At 36.9% G+C, this 22,185-nt stretch overlaps 5 protein-coding genes across 6 annotated transcripts; 3 read left to right on the forward strand and 2 right to left on the reverse strand.

Annotated features, from left to right (window-relative positions):
• The first annotated feature begins 582 nt into the window (after nucleotides 1–582).
• On the forward strand, nucleotides 583–4,814 carry LOC18994685 (ferric reduction oxidase 2). The gene is made up of 8 exons (XM_006418372.2): nucleotides 583–907; nucleotides 1,056–1,158; nucleotides 1,272–1,469; nucleotides 1,875–2,109; nucleotides 2,778–3,105; nucleotides 3,213–3,456; nucleotides 3,595–4,310; nucleotides 4,396–4,814. The coding sequence occupies exons 1-8, from the start codon at nucleotides 694–696 to the stop codon at nucleotides 4,533–4,535; spliced, it is 2,178 nt and encodes a 725-aa protein (XP_006418435.1). The 5' UTR covers nucleotides 583–693; the 3' UTR covers nucleotides 4,536–4,814.
• Nucleotides 4,815–6,090: 1,276 nt separating this feature from the next.
• Nucleotides 6,091–9,879, forward strand: LOC18994686 (ferric reduction oxidase 3, mitochondrial). Its single transcript, XM_006418373.2, has 8 exons — nucleotides 6,091–6,617; nucleotides 6,717–6,819; nucleotides 6,911–7,117; nucleotides 7,573–7,807; nucleotides 8,091–8,418; nucleotides 8,508–8,751; nucleotides 8,847–9,508; nucleotides 9,615–9,879. The coding sequence occupies exons 1-8, from the start codon at nucleotides 6,455–6,457 to the stop codon at nucleotides 9,752–9,754; spliced, it is 2,082 nt and encodes a 693-aa protein (XP_006418436.1). The 5' UTR covers nucleotides 6,091–6,454; the 3' UTR covers nucleotides 9,755–9,879.
• Nucleotides 9,880–12,248: 2,369 nt separating this feature from the next.
• Nucleotides 12,249–14,296, forward strand: LOC18994687 (cytochrome P450 86A4). Its single transcript, XM_006418374.2, has 2 exons — nucleotides 12,249–12,701; nucleotides 12,890–14,296. Exons 1-2 carry the CDS (start codon nucleotides 12,280–12,282, stop codon nucleotides 14,052–14,054), a joined length of 1,587 nt encoding a protein of 528 aa, XP_006418437.1. The 5' UTR covers nucleotides 12,249–12,279; the 3' UTR covers nucleotides 14,055–14,296.
• Nucleotides 14,297–14,844: 548 nt separating this feature from the next.
• Nucleotides 14,845–17,792, reverse strand: LOC18994688 (glycerol-3-phosphate 2-O-acyltransferase 4). Its single transcript, XM_006418375.2, has 4 exons — nucleotides 17,413–17,792; nucleotides 17,005–17,317; nucleotides 15,814–16,288; nucleotides 14,845–15,535 (listed from the first exon to the last, which is right to left on the reverse strand). The coding sequence occupies exons 1-4, from the start codon at nucleotides 17,721–17,723 to the stop codon at nucleotides 15,126–15,128; spliced, it is 1,509 nt and encodes a 502-aa protein (XP_006418438.1). The 5' UTR covers nucleotides 17,724–17,792; the 3' UTR covers nucleotides 14,845–15,125.
• Nucleotides 17,793–20,065: 2,273 nt separating this feature from the next.
• Nucleotides 20,066–21,616, reverse strand: LOC18994689 (aquaporin PIP1-3). Of its 2 annotated transcripts, none has more exons than XM_006418376.2 (4): nucleotides 21,216–21,616; nucleotides 20,731–21,026; nucleotides 20,469–20,609; nucleotides 20,066–20,360 (listed from the first exon to the last, which is right to left on the reverse strand). In XM_006418376.2, exons 1-4 carry the CDS (start codon nucleotides 21,541–21,543, stop codon nucleotides 20,265–20,267), a joined length of 861 nt encoding a protein of 286 aa, XP_006418439.1. In that variant the 5' UTR covers nucleotides 21,544–21,616; the 3' UTR covers nucleotides 20,066–20,264. The 2 variants fall into 2 exon arrangements, with proteins under 2 accessions (XP_006418439.1, XP_024007885.1); XM_024152117.1 differs by having other exon boundaries at nucleotides 20,459–20,609.
• Between the last annotated feature and the right edge of the window lie 569 nt (nucleotides 21,617–22,185).

Genomic DNA, 22,185 nt, shown 5'->3' on the forward strand with positions numbered 1-22,185 from the left:
TAAGTTTTAAAAAAAAAAGAAAAAAAAAACAGAAATCGTAAACATATTCCCATGGCTGTATTTTATATTGTTTGACATTGAGAGTGTACATACGAATCACTAAATTGATCATGCATACATAATATTTTAATACAGATTTTTTTTAAAAAATATTAAACACACTATATACCAGAACTAGATAATAATTTGTAGGTATTTCTCTGACGCAGAAACGAAGTTTTTTTTTAGGTGATAGAAGTGTGTTTTTTTGCGGGGATATATATGTACTTTCGGTTGAGTTGTTCAAATTATCTGATTGTTCAGTAGCAGCTCCAATCTCTGTAAGGAAACATAAAAGGCAGTAAAGATTACGAATTCAGTAGAAAAGAACAATATCCTTTTCTCTGTTTTTAATTGTATACTCAATATCGTATATTCCCTCATACCCCTTTTTTACGTCATCTCGAGGGAAAAACAAAACAAATAGTTCTAAGATAATGAAAGAAAACAAAAAAACAAGATCCATGGGGAGAGTCACATGCATGGAGCATGCAAGTAGCTCACTTCATCTAATTCCCACTCAAAAAAATTCTCTTTATATTACAGCACTCTCTACCACTCCTTCCCTCAAAACAAACTAGCTGATCCTTCTCGCTAAAGTGATCATAACTCTTAAGATCTTTAAAAAGATACATATATATATAGAGAGAGAGTATGGAGATCATCAAGAGCAATACTGGTGATTCGAACCCTTCTGCGGGAGAAGAGTTTACGGATATGATTAAGGGAGTGACTAAGTTCTTAATGATGGCGATCTTCCTTGGAACTATCATGCTTTGGATCATGATGCCAACACTAACCTACCGAAACAAGTGGTTGCCTCATATGCGTATCAAGTTTGGAGCATCGACTTATTTTGGTGCAACAGGTTTGTACATCGACCAATAGATGGATCTAATTAGACTTCATCCGTTAATTACTTGAAACATAGAAAATATTATATATTATCTTTTATCAAACAACAACCAACGTACCAAAAATCTTAATTAATATCTTCTTATTTGTTTACACGACAGGGACGACACTTTTCATGTTTATGTTCCCAATGATGGTCGTAGCATCTTTGGGATGTGTCTATCTTCACTTCAAGAAACGAAAGTCTCTACACCATATCGATAGGTACAAAATTCAAAGATTAATTAAACCAGTGAATTATGTCGACAGACTAATTATTAATTGTATAATTCTCATTTTTTATTTTTCAAAATTTGTTCTATTGGTATATAATAAAGGGAGACGAAGAAGGGAGGAGTGTGGAGTGCACTGAGAAAGCCAATGTTAGTGAAGGGACCATTGGGGATAGTCTCAGTGACTGAGATCATGTTCTTGGCTATGTTTGTGGCTCTTCTTCTTTGGAGCTTTATCACTTACGTGCGCAATAACTTTGCCACTATCACTCCTCAATCAGCCGCCGCACTTGGCCAATCTTTGTAAGCAAATCTTTCTCTTCTTTGTTAATCAACCATACAAATTTTTGATTTATATGGTTATATATGTTAATCCAATTTAATCCAATTCAGTGACGTCGCTCTAAATTATGATCAACTTCTACTTCCTATATATTTGAAGATTAATAGTCCATCAGTAGTCAAAGATATTAATTATTCGTCTATGTTGAAATCTATAATGAAAAAATTATATTATTATAAGAAAAAAAAAATACAAAAAAAAACAATGAACAAAACAATTCTTTCCGATATTTCATACATCTGTCCAAAGAAAAATTTACATATTTGCATACCAATTCAAGTGGAACTAAATAGTCTTAATAAATTAAGATAATTATATAGACAGCTTACGTATAATTTTCTTATAGCTTAAACTTTATGATTCAGGTGGCAAGCTAAGCTGCATTCAGCGGCGCTAAGACTAGGGCTTATCGGAAACATATGTTTAGCGTTCTTGTTTTTGCCGGTGGCTCGTGGCTCGTCGTTGTTACCGGCGGTGGGACTAACCTCGGAGTCGAGCATCAAATACCATATTTGGCTCGGTCACATGGTGATGACCATTTTCACCGTTCATGGTCTTTGTTACATCACGTATTGGGCCTCTATGCATGAACTATCCCAGGTACTTTTTATATTAAATTAGCAAAATTAATTCTTTGGATCGGGCCCTACCTCTCTAGATAGGAATAAAGTCAACGTCCCCAGATTACTACACTACACCATTTCCGGTCAACGGCACAGCACTCTGGATGGAAAAGCTTCTTCGTTCTTTTTCTTTCTTTCTTTCTTTTTTTGTTAAATGAATGGAGCAGGCGAGCCATGCTTGAATACGCAACTTTTTTAAAAAAATTAAATAGCGCGGTCAATCTAATATTTTAGATTTTCACATGGCATAGATGTGAAGATGAAGCAAAATAATATTGTTGATCCGAAAAGAAAATATTAGCTGAATCACCCATTTTAAGATGGGAAAATCTTTGGATAAATGTTCAAAAGAAGGATTTTGGATAAAAGATTCATTCAAGGAAAAACACATATACAACTCTACTCCAATTTCAATTTGATATTCAATTTCGTTTCATGTATTTTATTTTTAGAACTGCTGAACTAAAAAGCATCTCCAATTATAAAGTTCAAAATTATCGTCTGGATGTGAACATAATAATTTGTTTTTTGTCAACTTTTACGTCGATAGCGGTATTCCATATTTCCATTTGGCATTTAATTATATATACTTTAGTAATTACAATAATCTGACGTGGAATTAACTAATTACATAACTAATTGCAGATGCTCATGTGGGGCACAGAAGATATATCCAATCTAGCCGGAGAGATAGCTCTTGTAGCCGGACTTGCGATGTGGGCCACCACATATCCGACAATAAGGAGGAGATTCTTCGAAGTCTTCTTCTACACTCACTACCTCTACATCGTCTTCATGCTCTTCTTCGTCCTCCACGTCGGCATAACCTTCGCCTTCATCGCTTTCCCTGGTTTCTACATCTTCATGGTCGATCGTTTCCTCAGGTTTCTTCAGTCACGTGATAATATCCGGTTGCTCTGTGCTCGAATTCTTCCTTCCGACACCATCGAGGTCACTTTCTCCAAGAACCCTAGTGAGTTCCCAAATTAATATTATTTCTTATATCTGACCTAGACTTCTTATATACATATTGTGATTTGAAATAGATAGTTTCTAAGCTATTATATATATGTTGAACAGGTTTGGTGTATACCCCAACAAGCATATTATTTGTGAACATCCCGAGCATTTCGAAGCTGCAATGGCATCCATTCACAATAACTTCGAGTAGCAAACTCGAGCCAGAGAAGCTAAGCGTTGTGATCAAGAGCGAAGGTAAATGGTCAACAAAGCTTTACCAGGCGCTTTCTTCTTCTAATCCCATCGACCGCCTCGCTGTTTCTGTCGAGGGACCCTACGGCCCTGCTTCCACCGATTTTTTAAGGTGATATATAATTTCTCATTCAAAGACCCATCTACTAGCTTGATGATATTTGATTTCTTAAAGAACAAGAAACTTGATTGATTGCGTTTGAAGAAACGTAATTGATATCATGTGTTTTTTTTTGTTTTGGTGTTCTAGGCATGAAGCTCTGGTTATGGTGAGCGGAGGAAGCGGGATTACTCCATTTATCTCTGTCATCCGTGATTTGATCGCCACAAGCCAAAACCAAAAATGCAAAATCCCCAAAATAACTCTGATTTGCGCGTTTAAGAACTCTTCAGAAATCTCCATGCTCGATCTTGTCTTGCCATTATCCGGTCTCCAGACTGAACTATCCTCCGACATAAACATCAAAATTGAAGCCTTCATAACCCGGGAGAAAGAAGCGAGAAGCGAAGCTACAACGGAGAAAATCAAAACTTTCTGGTTCAAACCAAGTCTTTCAGACCAATCCATCTCATCAATCCTCGGACCAAACTCATGGCTTTGGCTCGGCGCAATTCTCTCTTCTTCGTTCTTGATCTTCATGATAATTATCGGTATCATCACTAGGTATTACATTTACCCGATCGACCACAACACCAACAAGATCTACTCATTGACGTCAAAAACAATCATATATATATTGGTCATCTCCGTGAGCATCATGGCGACTTCTAGTGCTGCAATGTTGTGGAACAAGAAGAAGTACGGTAACATCGAAAACAAACAGGTTCAAAATGTGGACGTTCCGTCTCCAACATCTTCTCCTAACTCATGGGGTCCCAATTCCTTGAGAGAAATCGAAAGCTCGCCACAAGAATCTCTCGTGCAATGCACCAACCTTCATTTTGGAGAACGGCCTAATCTCAAGAGTAATATATACATAACCTTTCTCTATCTCGGTAGCAAAATATATATTGTTATTCTCATTAGGTTCTTGTTGGTTTATACGAGCAGAACTTCTACTTGATGTGGGAGGTTCGAGTGTGGGAGTTCTTGTCTGTGGTCCGAAGAAGATGAGACAAGAGGTTGCGAAGATATGTTCCTCCGGTTTGGCTGAGAATCTTCATTTTGAATCTATCAGTTTCAGCTGGTGATTGCTTACAGAACTCGGTTTTTCATGTGTTGGCGAAGTTGCTTGGGTTGCAAGTTAATATGGATGTGTGGCCTATCTTTGTGTGCTTGTTACATTGAATTTTTCCGCTTTTTGTTTTTCTCCTCTAGGAATATTTAGTCTGACACCTACCCCCTCCATCCAAGTTTCACAATCCTTTTGTTTGTAACCCTTCTGTCACAAATTTGGTCATGAATGCATGGAGCTTTTGTAAATTGTAAATGCTAAAATATATTAAAGTCATTTATGGTCGTAAGATATATATGGTTTTATCTCTATTTCTCATTTCAAACTATCTATCGAATCAGTTGGATACTGCTATACATTGATAGTTTATTCGAAATTCTATACTGAATCTATGATTTTATATACGCAGATAATTCTTTCAGATTTTATCACCCTAAATATTTGATTTAAGGGCAAATTTACCAAGATTATACATAAAACCATACTTCAATAAGACTCATAAACTCATGTGTCAATGCCGTCTTGCAGATAGCACCAATACCAAATTACTGGCGTAAAGAAGATAACTTTCCGTGAAAAGCAAAGAATAAAACCCTTCAAATTGACATGTCACAAATTAAATTAATAGAAAAATATAACTGACACCTCACATACCTAATTAACAGATATACATCAATTTAGTAAGGCTTATGTAACTCTGTTATAATTTAGAGGGTAACTAAAAAAAAATTCTGGTTTTATATGCAAAATATTAAAAGCTCATGGCTTATGTGAAACAAAGCTGACTTCAGATGCTTCAAAAGAAATTTGCGTTCATGAATTTACTGAGATCTTCCCAATGATTAACTACTCAAAAACTCTCTACAAGAAATAAAATCGAAGTCAAAATAAAGCAATGGAATTATCTATATTTATAAATAATATATATAACAAATTAAGGATTTGTTGGACACGCGAAGATTCGTGCACAAAGAGACATCGCATTCATGCGTGTAAGAAAGACACACTCCAGGACAAAAGCTCAATGATCCAACTTTCCTTTATCAACTACTTAGCCCAAAATAATTCAGTTTTTTGCACTTATTGACCTTTTTGTGATCCACATTTGTCCTCTTTTCTTTTTCATGTTTTAATTTTTTACATATGTATGTGATCGATGTAATACAATTTACTGGAAAAATGTGACATTAGCGCGAATTTACAATTTATATATTTTTCGTTAGATAAATCTCTTATAAATATATTTTTAAATACAATTGAATATAATTTACTATTATCATTATTTCAATTAATTCGTACATAAGACATCTAATAAATATGTCAAAAAAGACATCTTATAAATTTATTTATTTAAACTTAATATAAAAATCTATAACTAAATATTATAACGAAATAATTTATTGGACTAGCAATTATAAATATCTAATTTAAATCTAACATAAAATCTGGTTTTTTATTATAAGAAATAATTGTTACAATTCAATAGAAGAAATGTCCCAATATGAATTCAGAAAAATTTCCACTTGTTTTTCTTTTCCCCGAGTCAAAATTTTCTTTTGTTTTCTGGGTGGCTTAAAGTTTACACACGTTCGGCTTACGTTCTAGTCTTTGGGTCTCCGGGACAAGCAGGTAAGTGTGTTCATGCATATTACTTCCTTCTGGAGGGTGCCTGCCCCTAGCCTACCACACGCTTGATAAGTCAAGTCCATTTTTACAAGTTGTAATAATAGTTAAACCAAAAAAAAAAATGTAATAATAGGAAATGTAATTCAAATAAATTAATTATAAAAATAATTAAAATTATGTTAATTACAAGCATAGATATATATATATATATATATATGGGTTTTGTTATTCATTGCAAACTCCATATCTCTTTGTTTTTTCTTTCTTATATTTTGGAATCTTAGCTCTTGTAATAAGGGATTAGAAGAAATGAATAAGGAAGTGACTATGAAGATGACTAAGCTCTTATCGATCGCGATTCTGATGGGGACTATTGTGATTTGGATCATGATGCCAACTTCTACTTACAAGAAGATCTGGTTGACATCCATGCGTGCCAAGCTCGGCAAATCAATTTATTTTGGAAAACCAGGTAATTTACATCTGTTTCTTTGTAATTCATAGATCTAATCTAATTTTCAAATTAGTGTATACGAATATCAATTGTGTATGCTGGTTTTTCTTTTATTAGGAGTGAACCTTCTGGTCTACATGTTCCCAGTGATTCTATTGGCATTTCTGGGTTGTATCCACCTTCACTTGAAGAAACAAACGAGTGTTGACCACTTTCATAGGTAACTGAACACTTAAAATACCAACAGATTATTCTCTAATTAACAGATTTTTATCTCAATACTATATTCTTTCTTTTCTGTAAAACAAAAGTGGAGTTGAGAGGAAGAAGAAGAGAGATAAGTTTGGTGCATTGAGAAGACCAATGTTAGTGAAGGGACCATTAGGAATAGTTACAGTGACTGAAGTTATGTTCTTGACGATGTTCATGACTCTTCTGCTTTGGAGCTTAACCAATTACTTTTACTATACTTTTGTCACCATCACTCCTCAATCAGCAGCAATCCATGGAGATAACTTGTAAGTTTTATATATTGTTTTTTTTTTTCGTGCTGCGATTAACGTAATTATTTTGTATATATCGCGGAAATATACATATACAAATATATCTTAATTATAATATCATGTAGATTCAATCACCACTTTTGCTAATTAATTAATTGAATGGTTATTTGCATTTTTTCCTTAAAATTCTGATATGATGGAAAACAAAATTAAAATTAAAATTGTAAAATGGAACTGTATCTGTGGGTCTTAAAGTGTAACTTTAGTCAAAATTCTCTGAATCACTCATAGCACATCTTCAAGAATTTGGCCTTTTATAAACAAATTATGAGATATTTTTTTGTATATTTTTAATAACAAAATGACATTGACACGTACTATAAGCTAACTAGCTATATGACAATTAAAAATGAAAAGTCAATATGACAATTTGGCCTTTGTGTTTGTTTTATGACCAAAAAACTGAAAAGATGGCAAGCGAGGCTGGATTCAATAGCAGTACGGTTAGGTCTAGCTGGGAACATATGTTTGGGGTTCTTGTTTTATCCGGTGGCGCGTGGCTCGTCGTTGCTGGCTGCAATTGGGCTTACGTCAGAGTCAAGCATCAAGTATCATATATGGCTCGGCCACATGGTCATGACCTTATTCACCAGCCACGGTCTTTGTTACGTTATCTATTGGATATCCAGAAATCAAGTCTCTCAGGTCAGTATATGAGGGGTTATCTATATATTGTAGGAATAGAGAGATTTATCATTTTTATGACCTTATTTATCGATATTGATTGTAGGTTAGGGTATACGACTATACGTACCGTTGCTCTGGTTGATTTAGTTTGGTTATTGGGTTGGTTTTTTCGATTTTTGGTTTTAAGGATTTACGAAAAATTGTAGCCATTTTAAAAAAAACCGGTAGGAAAATAATGAACCGGTTTGATTATAAGTAAAATTTGGTTTGATTTCTCACACCTAATTGTTGCTGTGAATAGATGTTGGAGTGGGACAGGACCGGTATCTCGAACTTGGCCGGGGAGATAGCTCTGGTGGCCGGAATTTTGATGTGGGCCACCACATTTCCGGCGATAAGGAAGAGATTTTTCGAAGTCTTCTTCTATACTCATTATCTATACATCGTCTTCATGCTCTTCTTTGTCTTCCACGTTGGCATCTCTTACTCGTTGATCTCTTTTCCCGGTTTCTACATCTTCATCGTCGATCGTTTCTTGAGATTTCTCCAGTCTCGAAACAACGTCAAGCTAGTCTCTGCTCGTGTTCTTCCTTGTGACACCGTCGAGCTCAATTTTTCCAAAAGCCCTAGTGAGTTTTACCGATAATTAATCCCTCTATTTTTTTCTTCTTCAATTGATTATCTATTCAGAAATCATATGATGAATACGTTGATACAGCGCTGATTTATAACCCTACGAGTATATTGTTCGTGAACATACCGAGCATTTCGAAGCTTCAATGGCATCCATTTACGATAACTTCAAGTAGCAAACTCGAACCAGAGAAGCTAAGTGTTGTGATCAGGGGCGAAGGCAAATGGTCCACTAAGCTTTATCAGATGGTTTCTTCTTCTGATCAGATCTACCGCCTTGCTGTTTCCTTCGAAGGACCATACGGCCCTAGTTCCACTGATTTCTTACGGTGATTAAACTAGATCCCAAACAGAGAAGTTTAACATTCGGTTTCTTGCATCACAATTACCATTAATACTCTGCTCTCTTCTTTTTCAAGTGTAGACATGAATCTCTAGTGATGGTGAGTGGAGGCAGTGGGATTACACCGTTCATCTCCATAATCCGTGACCTAGTCTACATGAGCTCAACGAACAGTTGTAAAATCCCCAAAATGACCCTAATCTGCGCGTTCAAGAACTCGTCTGACCTCTCGATGCTCGATCTAATATTACCCAAATCTGGTCTCACCACCGAGATCTCCTCGTTTTTAGATATCCAAATCAAAGCCTTCGTCACCCGAGAGAAAGAATCAACTCGCAACATGAACATCATCAAACCCATCTGTTTCAAACCATATGTCTCAGACCAACCCATCTCACCAATCCTTGGACCCAACTCCTGGCTCTGTCTTGCCACCATCCTCTCTTCTTCATTCATGATCTTTATTATCATCATCGGAATCATCATGAGATATCACATTTATCCAATCGATCAAAGCTCGAGAAGGTACACGTCGGCTTATACCTCTCTCATTTACCTTCTAGCAATCTCCTTTAGCGTGGCGGCTACGTCTACGGTCGCTGTATTGTGCAACAAAAAGAAGTCTTATACGAAATATGAGCAAAACGTCGACGTTTTGTCTTTGCTGATGAACGAGAGCTCGCCACAGCAGTTGCTATTGCAATCCACCAGCATATTTTACGGGGAAAGGCCTAATCTTAACAGTAAGTCTATCTAAGATTATATATAGCATTTTCCATATACATGTGTGAGACTATAGATTAGTTTTACCTTTTCAAAGTTCTCACTCTATATATTGTGTCAAAGCAGAGCTTCTAGTTGGTTTAAAGGGTTCAAGCGTGGGAGTTCTCGTGTGTGGCCCGAGGAAGATGAGACAAGAGGTTGCAAAGATTTGTTCCTATGGTTCGGCTGACAATCTTCAGTTTGAATCTATCAGCTTCAGCTGGTGATTTTTTTTTAATCAGATTGAATTTTGACAATTGTTTGGGTTGCAAATTAACTAGGTGGCTTAGATAGTAGATACAGTTTGAGGATATCCACATCTTTCACCTGATAACAAATATTATTTACAAATCTATTCATCTCTTAAGCACTAATAAGTAATAATAACCGGTGAAGCAATATGTCACATAGTGGATTTAGAATAATTATATGATGCCATAGTTTAATTAATTGAATATATCTCAAATGTAATTAACTCCACATTACATGCATATACAGGGTAAAAACTAAGATTAGTTTTGTCGGGTTGAGTCGCAATATTTCCGACCCCGCAAGAGTCGAATCCCAGTTCTCGATATGTATAAGTTGATCTGTTGGAGATGCGTAGCCACGATAATCAATCTTTCGAAAACTACACGGTGTAGTCTACACCACTACATGTACTTATATATTAGAGAAGTAGGGAAACATTTCAACCACAACGACAGTAAAAAAACATTATCCCTATATTTAAATATCCAAAATATCTGTTCATGGCTGAACAACATACTAAAGATTTACACGGAGAGACAAAATATAAATCTAAAGCTGCATCAATATCATAAATAACAAAGAATCAAAGATATCCTTTGTCTTTTTTTTTTTTTTTTTTTCTGGCTCAAGATATCGTTTATCTCATTTAGTAATGTCGGTTATGACCACCAAACAAAAAAAACTCAATCATGAGTGATAAATGTTTTTTCTAGAATTGTTATAGGTTGGCAAGCCATCTACTATACACTCTGTACACCTACCTTTATGTTCGATTTGTTTTCAGTGATTACAAAACATAAATCGAACTCGGCTATATATGCACATTTAATTTCATTAGCAGGTTTAGTGTTGTGTACCTAAATATGCTTACGGAAAATTAATGCAGTAAAAACTTAAGAGCTGCCTAATAGATACCCAAGTTCCTATATATATTCAGACATTATTTGTTCTTACCCTGTATATGCATATATAATGATGTCGTTTTTACGAGTTTAAATGGTAACCAAATTGAAAATATAAAAATATGGGAATTTTTTTTCACTGAATGCCACATTTAATTTCTTTTATTATCTGTTTTAACTTTTATTTTTCTTCTAGTATAAAAATCCCAACTATATAAAATTGTAAGGAATTTTTACACTATTACGCTCTGGTTTATTTTCTGATATGTTGTTACCTCTACTTAGAAATTACTTACCGTTCATACTTTAATATTATAAAGTAACAAAAGTCAGCATAACCATTTTGACTTTTACATCCCATTCAGGCATTCAATGATATCTTTCATACTTAATTATTCCGTTGCCATGTCCCGCTTCATTTTTTCAATCTTAAGACTGGGTTTAACCTCTGCGTATTTCATGATTTCATCAGTAAAAATCGAAGATAAAAAATGGCGTTAAAGGAGAAACGAAAAAGTCAATATAGTGACACGAGAAGTGTTTCTTGTTGGCATAGTGAGAAAAAGTGTCTTCCTAAAGTAAATACTAGTCTACGTCTCGAGCTGCTTACCGAACCCTAAAACCGATAACCCAAAACGAGGAATTTTTCTTAAGAAAAAAATGTTTCTATTTACAAACGAAGAATTCGAGGACAATACAAGCAATAAAAAAAAAAAACCTCTGTTCTCACCTATAGATTGATCACAAATTTTTATTTTAATAATTTAGTATATAGATGTACCTAAAAAGAGGTTTTTTCAGCCAAACTAAAACGAATTAAGCAGAATTAAAACCTATACTACTACAGAAATTTTTACATCGATCGATAGATAGAAAAAAAATTTAACCAGATAAACCAAATCCATCTTGAACAAAATTCAACCAGGCGGAGAAAATTTATTTAAATATTAACTTTCATTTTGATTTCCCAAAACACACAAAATATTCTAAAAATAAGACAACTGAATAAAACAAACCAAAAACCGAAATATCACTTGTAGATGTACCTAGAAAAGATTAGATCATAAAACCTATCTCACCACCAAACCAAACATGTGTTTAACCTTAAGCACTAAACTTCTAAATTAAAAAATAGACGACTTTTTGTTCTTCTTCCCCACCATCATTTTTTGTGCCTTATGTTCTCAACTAATCTCATTTAATTCACCACACAGCTACATATACACAGACACATATATATATATATATATATATATATGATCAATTAATGAAACACATTAAATGAGAGTATTCCTTTTCGCTGCAAAATTAGGTACCAGCAGAGCATAAACAGTTAAACACCACATTACCACTTCTTGACTTCTAAATCTGAAAAATCTCTCATTATATATATACCAATTTATCTCAACGAGAACCGCGGAACCATTAATGAGGGTTTGATTCTGATAGTTACGACTTAAGAGTGACAGATTGTGAATCAGACTCATTTTCCTCCCTATAAATTTTCTCGGAAAAATCATTTGTTTGCATCCAACTTCATCACCTCTCTTCTCAATCACCACATTGATTTCATCTTTTTTGCTTCCCGCTGGTTTCCAATGGAAATATCCAATGTGATGCTTTTTGCGGCGGTCGTTGCAGCGTATTGGCTATGGTTCAAGAGGATATCAAGGTTTCTAAAGGGTCCACGTGTATGGCCTGTATTGGGCAGTCTTCCTGGTCTGATAGAGCAGCGTGACAGGATGCATGAATGGATCACCGAGAACCTCCGTGCGTGCGGCGGCACTTACCAGACTTGTATCTGTGCCGTGCCTTTCTTGGCGAGGAAGCAAGGTCTCGTGACTGTCACGTGTGACCCTAAGAATCTCGAACACATGCTCAAGACCCGGTTCGATAACTACCCTAAAGGTCCCACGTGGCAATCCGTCTTCCACGACCTTCTCGGTCAAGGTATTTTCAACTCCGACGGTGACACCTGGCTCTTCCAACGCAAAACCGCCGCCCTCGAATTCACAACAAGGTACCTACTTTTCAAAACCGCTCGGTTTAATCCTGATCTCTCAAACCCATCATGCATTTTGTCTTTCTTAAAAAAACATTTCGCGGTTTTAAATACTAAATTTGATAATAGTGAGTCGTTAATTCGCTCCGGTTAACTCATACTTAGATCAGTTCGGTATTGTAATTTTTTAAATTTTAACTATGCAGGACGTTGCGGCAAGCCATGGGTCGGTGGGTAAACCAAGGAATTAAGCTCCGGTTCTGTCCAATTCTTGAATCCGCTCAGGCCAAAGCCGAACCGGTTGATCTCCAGGATTTGATACTACGGCTCACATTTGATAACATTTGCGGATTGGCGTTCGGTAAGGACACAAGGACCTGTGCACCAGGGCTTCCCCATAACAGCTTTGCCTCGGCCTTCGATCAAGCCACCGAAGCCACGCTCCAACGGTTTATTTTGCCGGAGTTTCTGTGGAAGCTGAAGAAATGGCTTGGGCTCGGCTTGGAAGTCAGCTTGAACCGAAGCTTGGGAGAAATTGATGGATATTTAGCAAAGGTCATTAATACACGGAAACAAGAATTGATGAGTCAGCAAGAAAGTGGGACCCAGCGACACGACGATCTCCTCTCGCGTTTCATGATGAAGAAGAAAGAATCCTACAGCGACACTTTCCTCCAACACGTGGCGCTTAATTTCATCCTAGCTGGACGTGACACGTCCTCAGTCGCGCTGAGCTGGTTCTTCTGGCTTATCACGATGCATCCAACCGTTGAGGATAAAATCGTCCGCGAGATCTGCTCCGTTCTGATCGAGACACGTGGTACCGATGACCTAGCGTCTTGGACGGAGGAGCCGTTAGAGTTTGACGAAATCGACCGACTGGTTTACCTGAAGGCGGCGCTATCGGAGACGCTCAGGCTTTACCCGTCGGTGCCGGAAGATTCGAAGCACGTCGAGAACGACGACGTTTTGCCGGACGGGACTTTCGTTCCGGCGGGATCTTCGGTGAGTTACTCGATTTACGCGGCGGGGAGGATGAAATCAACCTGGGGAGAAGATTGTCTGGAATTTGTTCCGGAGAGATGGATCTCGCCGATCGACGGTAAATTTATCAATCACGATCAATATCGATTCGTGGCATTCAACGCCGGACCAAGGATTTGCCTGGGAAAAGATCTGGCGTATCTTCAGATGAAAACGATTGCGGCGGCGGTGCTGCTCCGTCACCGGCTTACGGTGGTTCCGGGACACAAAGTGGAGCAGAAGATGTCGTTGACGCTTTTTATGAAGAACGGACTTCTGGTTAATCTGCATAAGAGGGATCTCGAAGGAATCATCAAGAGTCTAACCGGTGAAGATGCGACACGGTAGCTTTAACGGCACATGTAACGGCGTTATTGGTGAAGACGTCGCCGTTTACTTAAATACGGGAGTTACGGTGCCGTAAGGGCCAACCACGCCTCTGATATCTCTCTATACACATTCTTGGACAGAAATACAATATGGCTTTTGTCCAATATGAAATTGTAAGCAAAATATACTCCAAATATTTGTTTTCTCTCTTTTATTTTTTTAACTTATGGAATTTTTTCTTTAATTGAAACTATTGTAACCAAAGCATATATATATATAGTCCAAAATATAAACATTTTACTTCGTACTTGCTAGTCGCTACCTTATAAGTTAGTCCTATTTTACTTGCATGAATTATTACTAAACCAAGTGTGTTACGTTAACCAAGAAGATTTAAGTTTTCACAACTAAACAAAGACAAAATCCGTTGTGTTGAATTGAATAGGGGTATTAATAAGAACATGAAGCGTAAATTCCTCTTTGTTGATCACTGGATCAACTATGGAATAAATATGTAAATTTTTGTGTCACGTAACTAATAACCTTTTCAGTCCATATATATTAGTTGAAACAGAAACACATTTCCAGTTGATATCATCATACGATTAATGATCTCGCTTGAGATGAATGCAGTTAATTGGGTATATGATTCCAGTGATCAAGAGGAAAAAATGGATCATAAGCAGGATACTACAGAGGCTAGCTAACAACGTATGCACAACTCTCTAAGATCGATGCAGTTATGAAAGACAATAGATTTCTTTTTTTTTTTTCCCTAAAATGAAAACAATAGATGCGTGAGAGTTAATAGAACCTGTAATAATTGGATTTTATTTCTTCCTCATTTATATTTCTAAAAAGATATTTGAGAGTATACATACTCATACAAAAACAGTAGGGGAAAATAGTAAACTACATATACTGATACACGTACGTTGATTCAAATGTAATTCACTATCCAGTGCATCGTCAATTAATTTTTTTTTTCCAAACAATCCATTTGAATAAAAAGTAATCGCGAAAACCAGAAAGACCTAACTTCACTCCCAAGTAAAATAGCAACAAACAGTGATTAGCTGGATTGGATTACTATTCCTTGGACTTGGTCTTATTGATAGACTCGACCTTCCCGTCGTTTCCTCCAAGCAACAGATACTTATCCTTCCTTGTAAGTTCAGTGCATTCGAATCCCAATACTCCACCGATCACTTTCTGAACGTAGTTAGCAACCTCGATAGGAGTCTTTCCTCCACCATTTACCGTCATTTCTTCAGGAAGGCGGTCCAAGAAAGTGGCCTCGTAGCTAGGTCTAGGGTTCATGAAGAAGAAGTATGGATCCCAGAACTTCACACCTCTCACTGTCGTCCCGTTGAACATCCCTTGCTTACAGTTCATGGCCACAGGCACGATCCGGTCGCTTAGCTCTGCGAATAGAGCACTGAATCTTAGTAGATATGGTTCTCTACAAGTCGTGCCTTCAGGGCAGATCACCAAATCACCTGTTGCAGTGATAATAAAAGACTCATGATGACAATGATTAAATGTAGAATAACAGAGGTCTCCTGTTACCTACTTTTGCATATACGAAAGGTGTTTGATATACAAATGATAAATGTTTGTGTGACCGTGATGGGCTAGAAATCTTATGTTTTATTTTCATATCAGGTTAAGTTAACGTGATAATAAAGGTACCATTTAATGTTTAGTAAACAGAGATACTGTGTTTTCTGCAAATGAAGGGTATATATATGAATGAATGATGATAAAAAAAATATACCTTTCTCGAGGAGTTTTCTCATGCGGGCAGCATCAGCGGCACGGTCTCGGGTCAAAGCAACGGCAGGGATAGGTGAGAGCATACGGGAGAGGCGAGAGACACTATAAGTGACACATGAGATCTTACGGCCGAGAGCAATGGCGATGATAATGGGGTCAAGGGCGGTGCGGTGGTTAAGCACGTAGAGGTTTCCGGGGGTGCCAGGGGAAGGTGGTGGAGGACGGTGGCCACGGATCGTGAGGTGAATCCCGAGCATCTCGTATGTGTATCGAACGAAGCGTTCGGGTAAAGGCAGATTGAAGTAGACACGGAAGATTGAGAGCATGAAGCCGAAAGGAAGCCAAAGGTATATGATCAATGCGTTTAACGGCGTCGGTCGTTGGACTAGGCGTCCATCGTGGAAGATTATGCGCTTCTTTAGGCGCTCTGTGGGCACTGTTGTGGCAGATTTGGTCTCGTGCACCATGTAACCTTCCTGTTGAGAAAACAACTCGTTTATCATTCTCTTACAAGATAATTCCAAAAGTTTGATCACATTTATAGTAAGACATTTGGTGAAATATCGAAAGTTTCAGGGTTAGGAGAAAAAAAAAAGAAAAATCTTGACATATGGGTTGGTTCATTAAATGGACCGTCCAACTTATGTGGGGAGGGTGGTTGGTGATAGGTTGGACACATTTATGAAAACTCACCACTTGTATTTCTTCTCACTCTCTTCTAGTATTATCTACTTTTTGCCACTGTTAGATTCACATATGTGTACGTATGCATATGAGTTTTGTATATGTTAAATAAAAAAAAAAACTTCTAAACCATAATAAAACTAATCAGTCTAGATTTGTTTTCATGCGTTTATTAAACACATACAAAGTAAATAAAAACATTTAGAAGTAAAAACAAGGAGGAAAAGAAAGTAAATAGATCATGTGAAGGCTGTATGAAAAAAGATATTTTAATTTCCCACTAGATCATGTGATCCGCTACGCGGGCATGATATAGGTCCTAGTGCATTTATTGGTTCTTTAATTGCTTTTTATTAGTTTATGCACTCTGCTTAATCAAACTAGCCACCTAAATTGGGGTTTTAAAGTTTCAAGACACGCAAGATTAAGCTTTTGGATACCTATATAAGGCAAATCAAATAATGCAAGAGGAGATAGATACCAAGAGTGAGTCAGTGTGTATAAGTACCTTGCAGATGGACATGAAATCGTGATCAGAGGTCCGGTCACCGAGGCCAAGATCCGGTGAATCGTCGCCGAACTCCTTCAAGATGGCTAATCTCTTCAAATCTCCAACAAGAACACCTGGTTTTTTCACGAAACCGGTGGCTTTCATCGTTTTGGGGTTGACTTCGATCTCAGTGCCGAGAACTTTCTCTCCTCCAAGATAATCCTTAATGAATGGCTCCACCATCACTATCGGATTCGCAGTCACCACAACTTTCCTCTTACACTTATCAAACACCTCAAAACTGTCCTTCCTCACATCCGCCGCGTAAAACCTAATTGAAACCAAAGAAAAACTGAGATTTCCAGAAAAAAAATCGAAAGAGAAACTTCATGTGTTTAGGGTAAAAATAACTAGAATCGCGCGTACCGTGGAAGAACGGCGCGAGAGACGAGTTCAATGTCGCGGATCTTGATGCCGGCGAATGAGATGTAAATGAGGATTTGGATTCCGAGAGCCTCGGAGACGAAGAGGTAAGCGACGATGACGATCGGGAGAGATAGGAGGAGGATCAATCCACGGAAGAGACTGCCTGCTTCAATGGCGACGAGCATGAAATAAGGGAAAGAGCTTCGCGAGAGAAGCAGAGTCCCGTCGAGATCTGCAGCAATCGACTCATGCTCTCCACTTTTACACTCTGATATCGGAGGAAAGCTTCGGCTCTTCTTCCCCGGAGACATTTTCTTGATAATGGCGGTTCTAGTAAACAGAGAAGGTACAGAGAGAGAGAGAGAGAGAGAGAGAATGGATCTTCTTGTTTTGGAAAGAAAGAGAGGGAACAAGTCCTTTGTTTTAAATGCGCATTCTAGTGACAAATAGTATTTACTTTTTCACTCCAATCAGTGTCGCCTCTTTACAAACTTATCCTCAAACTATCAGTTTTAAACAAAAACAACCCTGATTCTCACTTTCTTCCCATTGAAATTTTTAATACTCCTCATTATACGATTCACAACAAAGCTTTCTACTTACGCCTCTTTTCTAATATAATTAGAGTTTATATGACTATGAGTAACTATTCAATCTGTAATAAATCAAAAAATTATAGATTATTTTCATCAGTAATATAATGAAATTTTGTGAATATTTATCATTGATGGATCAAGGTGTAAATAAATATACTTTTGTCACCGGTTTATAACCAAAGAGAAAAAAAAAACTTATTTATTTTTTGCTGATTGACTTGAAAGAAAGTTGCTTGGTAGCTCACCTAAATAGAAGGCTGTATAATTAATTGACGGAGATATTGGAATTTTAGAATAGTTGGGGATGTGTGTGTATTTATATAGCTTACCTATACGTATATATGCTATAACTTTTTACTATACATTAAACGTTAAATTTTAACGGTTAAAATCTACATGACGTGAGCAAGTTAATTAATAGATGAAGATGACTTGATTGTAATATGTCTGATGTGTATTTCGGGCTATATAACATATATATTGATAGCATTTAACTTTTATTGCATGATTTGCGAATTAAGGAAGCATGTAGATTAGAGTTATACCGTATGTTAATCCATCTGAAACATTTTGACACTACAAAATTAGCAGAATCACAAAATTGAATGGAAGAATTGCATTATTAGATAGGATAAAAGGCAAAAATAATTCAACACAATTCATGATTAAGTAAAATATGATCGGTAAATATAACTGAGATCGTAGAAATAGAATCTTTTCGATACAAATTACCAAGCAGAACTTAATCTTAAAGCATGAAACTCTCTGCTATTCTCGTCGGGGAAAAAAGTAATATAGTATTACATAGCTTCTAAACAAGTCAACATAATTTCTTGAGTAATGTCGACCAACCGTGTTTTTAGTGAGATTGAGTCATCTTATTTTATATTATAATAATTAAATACGATTTTGTTTTCTTGTTTCATGGTCAATGATATATTAATAAAATGGTGTAGATGGTTGGGAGTTGGACCGCCCTTGTGCCATGCATTCATCAGACTGTTTACTGAATACTGAATACTGAATAATGAAATGTATTATGAATATGTAACAATTTAATTCTAGATTCGTTACTTACGCACACACAGTCTGAGTATATTATGTGTATAACAGTATATGAAAAATTATACATGATCATGTAAGCAGCCAGCAACCCACCACGTGAACCTTACATAGAAAACTATACCAAAAATTACTGAACAAAAATATCGATGGCTCTCTGCTGCATCCGAAATTATCACATACTCTACTGATCTGCACAAAGTTATCTAAGATATCATCAATATATAGATTTAATTTCCAAGCAGGTGAATCATATAGCTACACACTTTGAAGATATGAAAATTTTCAAAACTTAATAATTAGAATAATCTATATTTAAAAAAAAAAACAAATTGCAAATGATTAAACGCACATAATTAAAAAATAAATCAAAAAGCTTTCGAATGATGCAGTGGGTAATCCACTTTGACGAGGTTTATATATACCTTCTAGAATAGTAAAAAAATGGAGTAGAATGTTTTCTGTTAGCTTGGTTGGCCATCCATCGGAACAATGACTCTTTTTGACTTACTTTCTTGGGACACAAATAACTTTAATGTTAACAACCGTAGTAATGGATATCAGAATATAATTAGTATTAATTAGTTTTCTTGTCCACCAAATGTATTACTTTTTCTTTTGTTCCCGCGGCAAATCCATTACATTCATTTATGGGAAAAACTGTCATACATAGGATACGGCCATCCCCCATTCTACTTGAAGGCGGATACAAACTTGTATGATAGAGATATGCAAACCCATAATTACCCATACATGTATTACTTTTGTTTCTAAGTTTAAGATTATGTCGAACAATTGCAGTTTAAGGAAAAAATAAATGGCATACTACGTTAAATTATGGAGCCCAAAAGAGGTCCAATGTAAATGGCTTATAGGCAGCAAATGGGCTACATTTAAACCCAGAGCAAACTATATTTTAAGTTTAGGTTTATTCGATTGGACCAGACCAGAACAGAGAAATGTAGAAGTCAAATTTTAGTGTCAAATGTAACTACAAACCACAGTAAACCAAACCAATAATTATCATTAACGAGATAAAAGAGATCATCCACAGTAAAATTACACAGAAAGAGCAAATAGAGAGGCCAACCAAATACATAAAATAAAGATGACCAGATATCAAAATTCATTAAGCAACAACAACAGTAGCGAACTTAAAAAAAGAAGAAAGGGACGAAGAATCTAAGAAGGAAATCAGCTTCGGGTCTTGAATGGAATGGCTCTGATGACAAGCTGATGGTAGAGAGCCGCAAGAGCTGCACCTATGAATGGTCCCACCCAGAATATCCACTGCAATATAACAAAGAAAACGACCAAAATCTGCATTAGAAGAAGAATAGAAAGAAGAAATCAACGAAAATTTGTAAAAATAACTAAAAGGGATGGACTCTCTCTCACGTGGTCGTCCCAAGCGTGGTCCTTGTTGTAGATGATTGCAGCTCCGAGACTCCGAGCTGGGTTAATTCCAGTTCCGGTGATCGGAATCGTCGCCAAGTGAACCAAGAACACAGCGAATCCGATTGGGAGCGGAGCCAAGATCTGCACACACAAAAAATAACGCGATAAAATTAAAACACCGAGTTACAGAATTACTCCCGAATAAATTATGAACCCCAAAACAAACAAGGACTAGTTTTGTTCTCTTTCTTTTCGAGATTACCGGAACGTGGGAGTCACGAGCGCTTCTCTTGGCGTCAGTGGCGGAGAAGACGGTGTAGACAAGGACGAAGGTGCCGATGATCTCAGCGCCGAGACCGGAGCCCTTAGTGTAGCCGTGAGCGACGGTGTTGGCTCCGCCGCCGAGGGTTTGGTAGGGATTGGGCTGGAAGCCTTTGACAACTCCGGCGCCGCAGATGGCTCCGAGGCATTGCATCACCATGTAGAAGACTGCTCTGCTCAGTGACAGTTTCCGAGCTAACAACAGTCCGAATGTCACCGCCGGGTTTATGTGTCCACCTGTGTAATTGAACGCATTAGAGCTGTTTCTTTTGAGCTTTCCCTTACTATTTAGATCAAAAGAACCAAACTTTTCTGTATAAATCAAATGTCTGCGCTTTCCTCATAACCCAAAACCAAAACTGAAGAATAAATATTGTTCACTAAAAATAAATTATCCTGAAAATTGAAAATGGGAATATGAGATACCAGAAATTCCAGCGGTGCAGTAGACAAGGGCAAAGATCATGCCACCGAAAGCCCAAGCAATGCCTTGGATTCCAACAGAGGCACACATGTTCGGAGCTCTCTTCACTCCCATCACTGTCAGAACTGTGATGTATAGAAACAGGAATGTCGCTATGAACTCAGCGATTCCTGCTCTCCAGAACGACCACGAACTCAGCTCCCCTGGCTCGAACAGTGGCGCAGGCGGTGGCTCCTTGTAGTCCTTGTCCGTCTGAGCCGATGTCCCTATCGGTTGCCTCTCCGGATACTTGTTCGCTCCCACTCTCACATCCTCTTCTTTCCCCTCCATCTCTTTCTCTCTCTCTCTCTCTCTAGAAACGTTAAAGTTCCGAGCTTTTCTTTTTCTGCATTAATGGATAATAGTGTCTATGGAGAAAAGAGTGATTTTATAGAGGAGAGAGAGAATAAAAAGAAGCCTATAACGTCTTTTTTAAAAAAATGGAAAAAAAAAAAACAGGGAATCATGGATAACGATGATCTTGGTAAAGCTATTGTTCCCCGCTAATAATTGGAACAAGGATTAATAATGTAACAAAAACCCACTCTAATAATTCTGTTGGTTACCTATTATTGTATTCTGAAACTCCAATGGGTAAAAGCATGTTTGAGCTAATTTAGCATTTTTTTTTATAATGACGGCAATTGTTATATTATCCTTATTTTTCTTATAATGAACGAAGCAGCTTAGTTTTTCAGACATCGTAATTATGAAGCATAACTACTATTATTGTTTTAGGTCTAAAATAGAAGTAATAATCATGGTAGATGATGGTTCTGTGAGTTGTCTTTTTTTTTTTTTCTTAAGGTTTTGCCAACAAATAAAGTGGGTCCGAATATAGACGACCCATCTTTTTTTTTTTGGTGGAAAAGACGACCCATCTTTTATATGCCTAAGTCCAACAGTTAAAAAAAAATAAAAAATACATCATGT

This window comes from Eutrema salsugineum, unplaced genomic scaffold (assembly GCF_000478725.1).
Source record: "Eutrema salsugineum unplaced genomic scaffold, Eutsalg1_0 scaffold_5, whole genome shotgun sequence".
NCBI classification, from domain to species: domain Eukaryota; kingdom Viridiplantae; phylum Streptophyta; class Magnoliopsida; order Brassicales; family Brassicaceae; genus Eutrema; species Eutrema salsugineum.

Coding starts and splice junctions, on each gene's coding strand:
- LOC18994688 (XM_006418375.2), bottom strand. CDS start 17,723: ATGTCTCCGGGGAAGAAGAGCCGAAGCTTTCCTCCGATATCAGAGTGT. Junction 17,318..17,412: donor TCTCGCGCCGTTCTTCCACG/GTACGCGCGATT, acceptor GGTTTCAATTAG/GTTTTACGCGGCGGATGTGA. Junction 16,289..17,004: donor ATTTCATGTCCATCTGCAAG/GTACTTATACAC, acceptor TTTTCTCAACAG/GAAGGTTACATGGTGCACGA.
- LOC18994687 (XM_006418374.2), top strand. CDS start 12,280: ATGGAAATATCCAATGTGATGCTTTTTGCGGCGGTCGTTGCAGCGTAT. Junction 12,702..12,889: donor GCCCTCGAATTCACAACAAG/GTACCTACTTTT, acceptor TTAACTATGCAG/GACGTTGCGGCAAGCCATGG.
- LOC18994686 (XM_006418373.2), top strand. CDS start 6,455: ATGAATAAGGAAGTGACTATGAAGATGACTAAGCTCTTATCGATCGCG. Junction 7,118..7,572: donor GCAATCCATGGAGATAACTT/GTAAGTTTTATA, acceptor AAAACTGAAAAG/ATGGCAAGCGAGGCTGGATT. Junction 7,808..8,090: donor CCAGAAATCAAGTCTCTCAG/GTCAGTATATGA, acceptor TGCTGTGAATAG/ATGTTGGAGTGGGACAGGAC.
- LOC18994689 (XM_024152117.1), bottom strand. CDS start 21,543: ATGGAGGGGAAAGAAGAGGATGTGAGAGTGGGAGCGAACAAGTATCCG. Junction 20,610..20,730: donor CTCGTGACTCCCACGTTCCG/GTAATCTCGAAA, acceptor TTGTGTGTGCAG/ATCTTGGCTCCGCTCCCAAT. Junction 20,361..20,458: donor GGACGACCACGTGAGAGAGA/GTCCATCCCTTT, acceptor GTTATATTGCAG/TGGATATTCTGGGTGGGACC.
- LOC18994685 (XM_006418372.2), top strand. CDS start 694: ATGGAGATCATCAAGAGCAATACTGGTGATTCGAACCCTTCTGCGGGA. Junction 2,110..2,777: donor CTATGCATGAACTATCCCAG/GTACTTTTTATA, acceptor AACTAATTGCAG/ATGCTCATGTGGGGCACAGA. Junction 4,311..4,395: donor AGAACGGCCTAATCTCAAGA/GTAATATATACA, acceptor TTATACGAGCAG/AACTTCTACTTGATGTGGGA.